The sequence below is a fragment of the Mirounga angustirostris genome, unplaced genomic scaffold, assembly GCF_029215605.1.
Source record: "Mirounga angustirostris isolate CCGP_5_RB_7025 unplaced genomic scaffold, mMirAng1.0.hap1 SCAF_1, whole genome shotgun sequence".
Taxonomy (NCBI): Eukaryota; Metazoa; Chordata; class Mammalia; order Carnivora; family Phocidae; genus Mirounga; species Mirounga angustirostris.
In genome coordinates this window covers 9776541-9788744 of record NW_026991709.1, presented here as the reverse complement: position 1 = coordinate 9788744, position 12204 = coordinate 9776541, and the positions used below count along the sequence as shown (strand labels likewise).

The following is a 12204-nucleotide window of genomic DNA, read 5'->3' as shown; positions in this document are numbered from 1 at the left end:
GGGGTTGGAGAAAAAAGAATACAATCAGGCTGGTGAATAGATCAGTGCCACACACTAGATTTGGGGCATATTTTGGTCTGTTAGAAGAAATTGCCTCCCAAAATTTTAAAGAAAGAAAAACTTATATATGTACAAAAATAAGGGTAAATATGATGAAGGGATAGAATATGACTGTAAAGATGAAAATTATAAAAGATTTTATAAAAGGAATTGATAAGAAGTTGGTTGAAAAAAGAAAGAAGAGAAATTTTTAAAAAAAGAAAAAAGAAGGGGAGAGAATGTGATCAGGCAGGAGACTAGAACAAAGCCATACACTAGAGATTTAGGGTATATTTTGGTCTGTTAGAAGAAACTGTATCCCAAAATTTTAAAGAGAGAACAACATATATATATATATATATATATATATATATATGTATATATTGTAGTTAATTGTAGTTAATACTACAAAAATAAGGTTAACTACAATGAAGGGATAGAATATGACTCTTCCAGAAAGTGGTCGCTTTTCTGTTCAGAGAGTTGCTGCTATTCTTTTCTTTGATCTCCTCTTGAGTTTGTAGGTACTCAGAATGGTTTGATACCTATCTAGCTGAATTCCTGGGACCAGACGAAATTTAGGTCTCCTACTCCTCCACCATCTTGCTCCTCCCCCTCGGTACCAATGACATGATCTTATACATAGAAAACCCTAAAGACTCCACCAAAAATCTGTTAGCACTAATAAATAAGTTCAGTAAAGAAGCAAAATACAAAATCAACATACAGAAATCCGTTGCATTTCCATACATTAATAACAAACTATCTGAAAGACAAATTAAGAAAGCAATCCCACTTTAAACAGCATCAAAAACAATAAAATACATAGGAATAAATTTAACCAAGGAGATGAAGGATCTGTACGCTGAAAACTATGACACTGATGAAAAAGATTAAAGCAGACACAAATAAATGTAAAGATATTCCATGTTCATGGATTAAAAGAATTAATATTGTGATGATGTTCATACTACCCAAAGTGATCTATGGATTCAATACAATCCCTATCAAAATCCTAATGGCATCTTTCACAGAAATAGAAAAATGTATCCAAAAATTTGTATGGAACCACAAAAGACCCCAAATAGCTAATGCGATCCTGAAAAAAAAAAAAGAACAAAGTTGGAGGCATGGCACTTCCTGATTTCAAGCTAAATTACAAAGCTATAGTAATCAGAACAGTATGGTATTGGCATAAAAACCATCACATGGAAGAGAATAGACAGCGCAGACATAAACCTACACAGACATGGTCAGCTAAATTTTGACAAGGCCACCAAGAACACACAATGGGGTCTCTTCAATAAACAGTGCTGGGGAAAGTGGATATCCACATGCAAAAGACTAAAACTGGACCACTATCTTACACCACTCACAAAAATTAACTCAAAACAGATCAAAGATTTAAATGTAAGACCTGAAACCATAACACTCCTAGAGGAAAATATAGAGGAAAAGATCCTTGACATGGGCCTTAACACCGATTTCTTGGATAAGACATCAAAAGTACAGGTAACAAAAGCTAAAATAAACAAGTGGGACTGCATCAGACTAAAGATCTTCTGCACAGCAAGGAAACAATGAAGTGAAAAGGCAGCCTATAGGATGGGTGAAAATATTTGCAAACTATATATATGATAAGGGATTAATATCCAAAATATACAAAGAACTCATACAATTCAATAGCAAGAAAAGCAAATAATACAATTTAAAAATGGGCATAGGACCTGAATAGACATTTTTCAAAAAAGAACATACAAAAGATACATGAAAAGATGCTTAACATCACTAATCATCAGGAAAATGCAAATCAAAACTACAATGAGATAACATCTGGTAGAATGCCTATTATCAAGAAGACAAGAGATATCAATGTTGGTGAGGATGTGGAGAAAAAGGACACTTAGACACTGTTGGTGGTAATGTATATTGGTATGGCCATTATGGAAAGCAGTATTAACTGTTCCTCAAAAAATTTAAAATTGAATTACCATATGATCCAGCAATCCCACTTCTGAGCATATATCCAAAGGAACTGAAGTCAGTATCTCAAAGAGATACTTGCACACCCACATTCATTACAGCATTATTCAAAATAGCCAAGATACGTGAACAATGTAAACAATGTAAAGTGTCCCTCAACAGATGAGTGGGTAAAGAAAATGTGGTACATATATACCACGGAATATTACTCAGCTATAAAAAAGGAAATCCTGCCACATGCAACTACATGGATCAGTCTGGAGGGCCTTATTTTGCTAAGAGAAATAAGCCAGACCGAGAAAGCAAATACTGTATTATATCACCTACGTGGAATATTAAGGGGGGAGAAAATCCAGTTTCCTACAGAGAACAGAATAGTGGTTGCCAGGGGCTGGAAGGATGGGAAAATGGAGCAGCACTGGTCAAAGGGTACAATTTTTCAGTTGTAAGGAGAATAAGTTCAGAGGGACTGATGTACAGCATGGTGACTAGTTAATGCTACAGTATTGTCTACTTGGAAGTCACTGTGAGCAAATCGTATGCATTCCCACCACAGAAAGAAAATATAAGTTAACTATGTTAACTATGTGAGCTGATGGATGTGTACATTATCTTGATCTTGGTAATCATTCTATAATGTGTACATATAGCAAATCATCATGTGTACATTTTAAGTCTAAACAAATATATTTGTTAATTATTCCCCAACAAAGTTTTTAAAAATGCTTCACATGTGGTTCCCATCAACAGCTAAGGCTTGGCACGGCTACTGCCACCTTACTATCTGAGGCTTGGGAGGACCCGAGAAGCAGAGATACATGCTGCCTGCAACAAACACCCCCTTACACTTGACCCCCGTCATGAGCAACATCCTGAACTCCCTTTTATCATAAACGTTTTGAAGTCTCCCTGTGTGACAAGGGCAAAGTTAGAACTGGAATTCGTTACTGTCCTAATAATTGCTAGGCAGACCCTGCCCAGTCCTGGTTTTTGCCTTATCTTCTGACTCTAGGCACCAGCAGAAGGCTTTTAAATGCCCATCACCAGAGCTGCGTCACGAGTCAGGGACCCTTGAGATCAACAGGAGAGTCCGCCAGCCTCGGGACAAATTCCTCTGAAATGGGAGAAGGCTGCCTTTCAGGATCACTCACCCCTTCTCGCCCCGCTGCCCTTTATGGGATGTGGGTGTCACAGTGACAGGGAGGGGGTTGTAAAACTGAAAACCACAGGGAGAGGGCTTGGCTCCCAGGGACCCCTGGGCAGGCCCTCTTTCTCCTTGCACCTGGGTGCTGCTTGTTCCCTGTTGCCCATCTGCACAATGAGGTCGAGGAAGTGTCCTATTAGAACATGAAAACGAGACAGAACAAACTGCTGTAAGGGGGTCTATCCCCACCCTGCACTGTAGGCTGCCCATCTTTGGAAGCAGAAATAGGTACAACTGGCAAGTGATAGACTTGAATTCAGAGACTCCTGGGTTCGAATCCCAAATATATGATGTGGAATTCAGAGACTCCTGGGTTCAAATCCCGTGACCCCTCTGTCCCTCAGTTTCTTCACCTCTGGTAAAACATGGAATACTTGCCCCACAGACCTACTGTGAAATAAGATGGGAAAATCGGATGAGAACATGAAGGCCAGCGCAGGGCGAGGCGAGGCGAGGCTCCTGTAAGTGCCTTCTCCACCCCTTCCTGATTGGGGCTAAATTCCCTTTCTCCTCCAACTGCCTCATTCCACCTCTGATTCCTCTCTAGAAGAATACAGTTTGGGGAGTCCATTTGGGAGAATGTCTGGATCTTACACTACGGAAGGAGAATGCAGGCCAGTGTGACGTCTGCTAGAATCAGAAAGAAAATGTGGGTTCTGATGTGCTAAATCCAGGGTCCAAAGCAAGTTCCTCAATCTCTCAGGGCTTCAACCAAAAATGAATGGATCATCTCAAGGCCCTCTTTCACGTGTCTGAATACAGGACCTGTATTTAGAGGCCTGGCCTCAGAGTCACACAATCTGGGGTCTGCCTAACGCTTCACATCAAGAGTCATGAGACGACCAACTAAAACCCAGGGACCAGCGCCTCAGGGGGCACTCCTCCATCAGAATCTCTAGATCAGGGGTGCCTGGGTGGCTCAGTCATTAAGCATCTGCCTTCGGTTCAGGTCATGATCCCAGGGTGCTGGGATCGAGCCCCGCATCGGGCTCCCTGCTCGGCGGGAAGCCTGCTTCTCCCTCTCCCACTCCCCTTTGCTTGCGTTCCCTCTCTCACTGCCTGTCAAAAAACAAAATCTTAAAAAAAAATCTCTAGATCAGTGGTTCACAAACAACGGGCGCTGAAATCACCTGGGGGCTCAGTCAAAATACATGTTCCTGGCCCTACCCCCAGAGATCCTGATTCCGTGGGTTTGGGGTGGGCTCGTAGAACCTGGCAGTGTTTGATGCCACAGTCAGGGGCCCACATCCTGACAAGCATGCTCTTAATACGAGTTTCAACTACCTGTGACCGAAGGTAGCTCCACCCCACCCCATGGGACTCTGTGTTCACCTGCTGAATACCTTCGGCCCCGTTACTTCCCTCCTCTGCACCCGTGTGCTCTTCTATAAAATGTGGCTAGTAACACCCTCTCTCAGGGACTGGTCTGTCATTTTTGAAGATGGGTTCCCTGGGCCATGAGTCTGCTAGTCTGCATATTAAGGAGTCCCTTTGCTTATCAAAAGTAAGTGCCAGAAGAGAGCGGATTTAAATGGGCAAGACTGTAGCATCTCAGCCCTCCAAATGTTCTTCCAAGGATGACCAATCCAGCTACACTTTAATCTTACAGAGTTCTGATCAGGTGAGATCAGGTGCACCTTTCACAAACACAATCTTTGCTGTATGAACATTACAAGCACGACATCTGGAGGTTGACTGAGGTTTGAATCCTAGCTCTACCCCTCAGCAGCTATGTGACCTCAGCAATAACTTTACAAAATCAGGAAGATACTACCTCATCAGATCATGGATCAGGATTAACAAGGTGATAAATGCAATGCAAGGGCATTTACTGACATTGTCAGACTGACAGCCTCTGGACCTTCCTGGAAGAAGTGTTAGCTCCAAGTGAGAAGAGGGGTAGAATCCTCACTAACTAGGCACTAACCTTACTTGTTCAAAAAATAGGTTTACTGACCTTTAACTCACAGGCTATACCACTGATCCATTTAAAGTGTACAATCCGATGGGCCTCAGTGTTCGTGCAGAGCACGCAGCCATCACAACTCGAGAGCACTTCCGTCACCCCAGAGAGAAACCCTACACTCTAGCCCTTGCCCCCCAGTCCTGACAGTGCCCCAGCCCACCCTGCGGCAACCACTAATCTACTTCCCATCGCTCTAGATTTCCCAATTCTGCACATTTCATATAAATACAATTATATGTGGTCTTTTGTAACTGGGTTCTTTCATTTGGCATGTTTTTAAGACTCATCCGTGTTGTAGCATGTATGAGTATTTTGTTCCTTTCCGAGCCTGAATGATATTCCATTTTATGGAAAAATCTCATTTTATGTATCCATTCATCCACAGATGAACCTTTGGATTGGGGCTGTTATGAACAACTGCTATACAAACTGCTATGAACATTCATGTTCAAGTTTTTGTGTGGACATGTTCTCAAGTCTCGGGTACGTACCTAGGAGGCTAATTGCTGGGTCATAAACTCTGGGCTAAACCTTTGGAGGAACTGCCAGACTGTTGTTCCAAGCAGCTGCACCGTTGGACTTCCCCCTCAGCAGCGTTAAGAGCATTCCAATTTCTCCACATCCTCAACCCTTTATCTTTTTGATTACAGCTGTCCTCATGGGGGTGCAGTGGTAACCTTGCATTTTTATTAAATTCTACTATATTTTTGTGAGTTTTTAAAAATTTACTCGCAGCCTAACATTAAAACTGTGGAACAATTTAGCTATAGAATAGAAGGGAATAAGACAAGGAAATATCCCCTCAAGGAAAGGCTACAACAGAAGGATAAAGACAGAAAGATGCCCTCCGAAAGGTGAAACAGAACAGCACCAGAGAGAGCACACGGCATTGCTCTGTACGCTGGCAGGGTTATAGAAAAATGCTTCAGGCCTACTTCTTCCCTCTTACTGTTCCGCTCCCTTTAATTCACAAATGACTTTCTGGATCTGTTTTTTGTTTTTTGTTTTGTTTTAAAAAAAAAAAAAAAAAGCCCTTTTCCAAGTGAACCAACATGGTTGCATGCCTGAAAAAGCTCTGTACTCAAATGTCAGCTGACAAACTGATTTGGGTTTCAGGATACTTTACTCCTCTGGACAAACCTACTGCCCAATATTAATCTATCACACGGAACGTGGTGGCTGTCTGACAACTGAGAAGCTAAAATAAATTCCCTATCTCTAGACTTTGATGGCTCCTCTCTAGGTGCTCTGGTGAAAGCCACTTTCATAGAATTAACAGCTCTGACTTCCCGGGTCATTACCAGTCTCCACGTTCAGACTTGAGGCAGGCTTCAAATAGCCCTTAACTCCTTGGTGTCTGTCCCCTCAGGCCAAGTCAGCCCTCGCTGCGGGAGGCTTACCACCCTCAAACTCTGTAACCAGATAGCAGCAAGGGGCAGGTGTGTGAGGAACCTCAGCCATGCCCAAGGCACTAGTGAGGAGAAAACAGAAAAGGAGGAAGATGGAAATGGTGCTGGGGGAGGAGGGCGTGGGACACTGAAGAAGGGGGAAAACGGTGCTGCTGGGGAAAGATCAGCACAGGCTGCCCCTCCTGTTTTGGCAGAGATGGTTTTGCTGGCCCTCGTGATGATTTTGCAAGGATAAGCCAAAGGAGGCCGCGCTGTCACTGTCAACAGTGGGTTACCCTGTGGGCCAGACTGCCTTACGAGAGCCACAGATTTCTCGCAAGCAGCGTCTACAAATGGAAGTCTCTCTCTGATGTTTTTTCAAATACACATAGATCCGGTGTGGGTGAGGAAACACCTTTCGTTCGTAAATGTGTAATGACTTATTATCTATTTTTTTTCTAAGCACTGGACAACTAAAGCACAACTATTACCACACAAGTCTGTGAAGTTTTTCATGTTAAGAGGGGGGCTTTATTTCCGGAAGGTATAAGGCACCTTCAAGTAGGAGCCATGTACTATGTATTTTATATATATGTATTAGGATAATTAGGTCCTAAATGCCCACAAGTGGGGACAGAAAAAATACGTATGGTAGAGCACAGGGGTCAGCAAACCATGGCCCATGACCTGTCTTGTAAATAGTCTTACTGGAACACAGCCATGCAACCTGTTTGCATACTGTCTATATGTTGTACCATACAGCTGGGACAAAGACCATATGGCTCAGAAAGCGTAATTACTACCTGACCCTTGAAAGTTTGCAGACCCCTGGTATAGCATATCCTGAAACACACTGCAACTATTTAAAAATAAAGTCAACGTCAACCATACGTATGAACAGGGAAGATGTCCAGATCCTCTGACTGCCTACTGAAGTGAGCGGGCCCCATTTGTTTGTTTGGGTTGTATTCCACAAGGGCAGGAATTCCAGCACCGGGGAAGAATGCAAACCTGGGAGGGAACACCGGACTCTGGGCACCAATGTCGGACTGGGGTAGCCCCTGCACTGTGTGTGGCCAGTCCGGCTCCAGTCCAGCCTGGTGGTCCACCCAAGACTCCTCCCCCTGCAAGATTCATCCAGGGATCCCCTGACGCCAAGGACTAGTGAGGGCTGAGGAGGAAACATCCCTTCTTCCCAGCCGGTTCTGAAAACAATGAAGAGGAAAAGAGTAAGGATGGAAGTTCACATATAACCATGGCATTGGGGCATTTTACTTACGCTGAACCCCAGAATCTAGCAGACATCCCCACTGAGGATCAGCTGTGCCAGGCTCCTTGACTGAAATGGAGGCAACATCCCCATGAACCCCATCCCCACGTTAAGACAGCACGGTACGTCCTGGACACAAACACACCCAAGCTGTGGGGCCTGGTCCCTCTGAGGGCAGGGAGAGCGGGAATTTTCACTCTAACACACACTAGGCGTAGCATCTTAGGCAATTTCTTCCTCTTTTAATTTATAACACAGGAGAACTATGAGGCTTAAATAAAACACTGCACACCAAGGTCTCAGCACAGTGCCTCACATCCAGCAATGCTAATATTTAATAAATGTTATTTGTTTTATGGTTCAATCATAGTCCAGTTTTTATAATAGGTACATATTTGCTTCTGTGATATAGAACACCTGCTGACTTCCTCGCAGTGGTCCTGAATGTTCACTGACAGGCATGAGAACGCTATGAAAAGTGTAAATCCTGAGCCAAGATCTAAAAAGTACTAATTAGTACACACTATATATAAAAAACCATTCTTAGAGGGAAGTCGATAGCCTAAAATATTTTTATAAAAAAAAAAAAAGGTAAAGACTCTTAATTCAAAATGGCCAACTGAGCCCAAAAATTCATCTCCCATTCCTCCCAAACCCCATTAAAATGACAGAAAAGCAGCAGAATAAAAGAGTTAAACACCCACCAGAAAGAGAATGGATAAGGGACATGTCTGCTAAGAGATTCAAACACATTCTGGAAAACTGCAGAGGGCGGTCTGCTAAGGCAGGCCCCACTCTCTCCTGTACTTAATGACTGAACTTTCGTTCCATAAAAATCACAGGCTGACAGCGCCCCGACTGCCCCTCCTACTCCCGATTCCCTGGTCCCTAGGAAGTGAGGCCAAGAAGGGGAGAAGCAGCATCACCTGGGGCCTCTGCCCAACATGTGTCTCAGCACCTCGGCCCTTCCGCTGGGTGGGGGCTCAGGGCTGATGCACAGGGCGTCCACCCCCATTCCTGCCCAACAATCTCCTTTCCAGATTGGAAATCAGAACCAAAAAGTGTGACGTGGTCTGCTCCAGCTCAGTGCAGCTGCAGGTGAAGCCCAGCTGAGACCCAGGCCAGCCCCACACTCCCCCGTACTCCCCACCCAAAGCCACCCACCGCCAGCTAAACCCGATGGTATCGGAACATAATAAACATACGACTTCTTGCCCTTTTACAGGTGCTAAGTCAGAGGGGAAGTAGGACACCGAGCCAAAGGCCACACACGGAGCCCCTCACAGCCCCCTCTCTCCTTACCGTGCAGTGCCTTCCTCCTACTTCTTCCTGCAGGACTGTGGTCTGTTTTGAGAACATCAGAGGCACTGTGAGGATGGCACATCCATCTTCACTTACAGCTCCGGAATCCACAGAGCCCGCCCTGTCCGCCACAGATACCCTTCAATGTCTGAGAGCAAACACCACTCCATCCCACAATCAAAGAAAGCAAAAGGAGTAGGATTCAGTATACAATTGTTTAATAGAAACCATTTGGTGACTGTAAATGATTCTGTACAAAATCAACCTTCATTTAAAACTGTTTAAGTCACGCCCACCATAGGAGGCGACCGAATGCATTTAGTTACCTAAAAGGTGTTTGCAAACGGTTTAGAATCTCAGCAGAGGCCTGCAGAATCTTTAGCTCTTCTGTCCACAGTGTTTCTACCAAAGTTAGTTGGTTTATCAAAGCCACTTCTTCATCTTTCATATGAGAAATCTGGAAGATATTTTAAAGTTAATTTTTTTTACTGCAGTAAAATACATATAACATAAAATTTACCACTGTGACCACTTTTCCGTGTACAGTTAGATGGCATTAAATACGCTCACAGTGTTATGTAACCGTCACCACTATGCGTCCCCAGGATTCCTTCATGGTCTCTAACAGAAACTCTGCACCCATTACACAAACTACCCATTCCCCCAACCCCCAGCCCCTGGTAACCTCTACTCTACTTTCTGTCTCTATGAGTTTGCCTATGCTGGACAATGGAATCACACAATATTTGTCTTTTTGTATTCTGGTTTATTTCACTTAGCATAATGTCTTGAAGGCTCATTAAAATTATTTTTCAATCCCAATAATGTTTTCATTAAAATGAGCTGATTTCTCAGGGCACCTGGGTGGCTCAGTTGGTTAAACATCTGCCTGCCTTCGGCTCAGGTCATGATCCCTGGGGCCCCACATTGTGTTGGGCTCCCTGCTCAGCAGGGAGTCTGCTTCTCCCTCTACCCCTCCCCCTGCTCACTGTCTCTCTCTCTCTCTCTATCTCAAATAAATAAATCTTTTTTTAAAAAATGAGCTGATTTCCCATTTAATTAAAACATTTACTAAATAGAAATATTTAAAAAAGAGTACTCGAAAATTCATCCAATAATTTTACCTACTGAAGATACAAGCACAACGTTAACAAAAACCCAGAAATTACATCAACATTCATCTATTTAAGGCATCAAACAATGCCCTAATAAGGTGTAACATGTACAAACAAGTAACTTCTTCATCAAAATACTTTAACAAAAGAATGCAATATTCTAGAAACATACCTTTAGCAGCATAGCATTGGTCTCCTCTATGAAATACTGGCATATTTTCTGGGCTATGACCAAACTTCTCTTCTCATTTGTATCTGAAATGATTTCCCCAAGAAGTATTTTTTTCCAGCATGTACTAGAACCAAATTGTTCAGTAAGATCATGTCAGCAGGCTCTCAAAAAAGTAAAGGCGACTTTTTACACTTCAACACAACAAACTCTTCTATTTTTCCAGAAGCATAATAAACTCACTCCATTAGCAGATTCCCTAAAACCTTCCCACCACATGCAGCTCCCGCACTGAAGGAGACAAGGTACAGGAGGAGGAGGAACAACTGAGAATAAGAATCAAGGGGACTGACACTCTTTGCAGGGAGGGACTGAATGTGATTATCATTGCAATCCTGTGTCTGACACATAAGTAAGTGGAGTCATGTCCACCAGTCATGGGAACAGAGCAGAAGACAGGACAGTGACTCCCAGCCAAAAGGACTCAGGGCTAAGGAGCAAAGACAGTAAACTTTCCTTCTCTTCAAGTGACACTCTTTCCTAAACTATGGCAAACAACAGAACACGTTTCACAAGGTAAAATGCTCTGGAGACAGAAGGAGGAATCTACAGTGAAGCCCTTCTCTGCAGGTCATTCCCATTTTACACTATGAAAATATGCAGGAAATGGGGCTCAGGGGGCAAGTGGAGCCAACTTTCTGCAGGCAGAGGAGCAGAAACATTTCAGGGTAAGCAAGGGGGAGCCACAGCAAGGCGCTGAGCCAGAAGGCGGCAGAGCCAAATCCACACACTCACAAGAAGCACTAAGCAGAGAAGAAGAAGATGGAGGAATAGATTCTGGATGCCGAGAATCCAAAGTGCAATGGCTTAGGAAGGGAAAGGTAAGGTGACAACTACCACATCAGAGTGGAAGTATACAGAAGTCACTCAGAAATTCAGAACAGCTGACAAGCCACACATGGAATAAAGTCTTAAAAGTCTTCAGCTTTAGAGACAACAATGGAAACCTCAGGAATGGCTAAGTTCTCAGGAAAGAAAAGAAGGAAGGAAGGAAATCACTATATGCCAGGCATAGTGTTTCATGGAAAACAATTACCTAATTTAATCTTCACAATTATCTAGCAAAGAAAGCATTTAGTATTCCCATGTTAACCACAAACAGAATCGGGAACGGTACAGAACTCACCCTAGGTGACAAAGCTAAGGAGAGGTACAAACAGCATGCAAACAACATCCGGCAGAATCACCACCACGGGCCTGTTCTACCACACCGTGGCAGACCGTTAGGAGTAACTCAAAGGCAGGAAAAGGGGCCTCGGGGTGACTTCTCATACCTTTTTCCACAAAGGACTTAAAGACACTTACGTGGGCACACGTGAGATGAAATAAACAGTAAGATGAACGGACAGTGAAAACAAGACAAAGGAAAGGTGAAAGGAGGAAGGGTAAGATACAACCAGGATAAATTGCATGCCTTAAAATCCTGCATATTTGGATGGGCCACAAATTTGCCACTGAGTTTTCTAGCAAACAATAAAGAGAAGGAAATGTATCAGATACAGAATCCACAGTGGCTATAAGATAAAAACACACCATCTGCTGAGAATAAACAGGACTATTTCTGGTGTTGAGATGAGGGAGAAATTTTTTTCCCTGAGTCCCTACAGAAAAAGAGGTCAGCAATATCCCAACAGGAGTTACTGAATGAGCACCAACTACTTTGAGGCACCGTGCAAGGGCTATCTGTATGCATGAACTCCTTTAGTCC

General features: G+C 43.3%; 1 protein-coding gene across 8 annotated transcripts in view; it reads right to left on the bottom strand.

Moving 5' to 3' along the window:
- Positions 1–12204, bottom strand: part of SETD4 (SET domain containing 4) — a 178133-nt gene that overhangs the window by 142204 nt on the left and 23725 nt on the right. For 4 of the 8 annotated variants that reach the window (XM_064579062.1, XM_064579091.1, XM_064579065.1 and 1 more), the window contains 2 exons: positions 10440–10563; positions 9479–9609 (listed from right to left, as the gene is read on the bottom strand). In XM_064579062.1, coding sequence (XP_064435132.1) covers positions 9479–9609; positions 10440–10563 — 255 coding nt within the window. Of the gene's footprint in view, positions 1–6522; positions 7786–9152; positions 9274–9478; positions 9610–10439; positions 10564–12204 lie in introns of those variants that run through there. The other 4 variants (XM_064579083.1, XM_064579087.1, XM_064579074.1 and 1 more) reach the window with 3 other exon arrangements.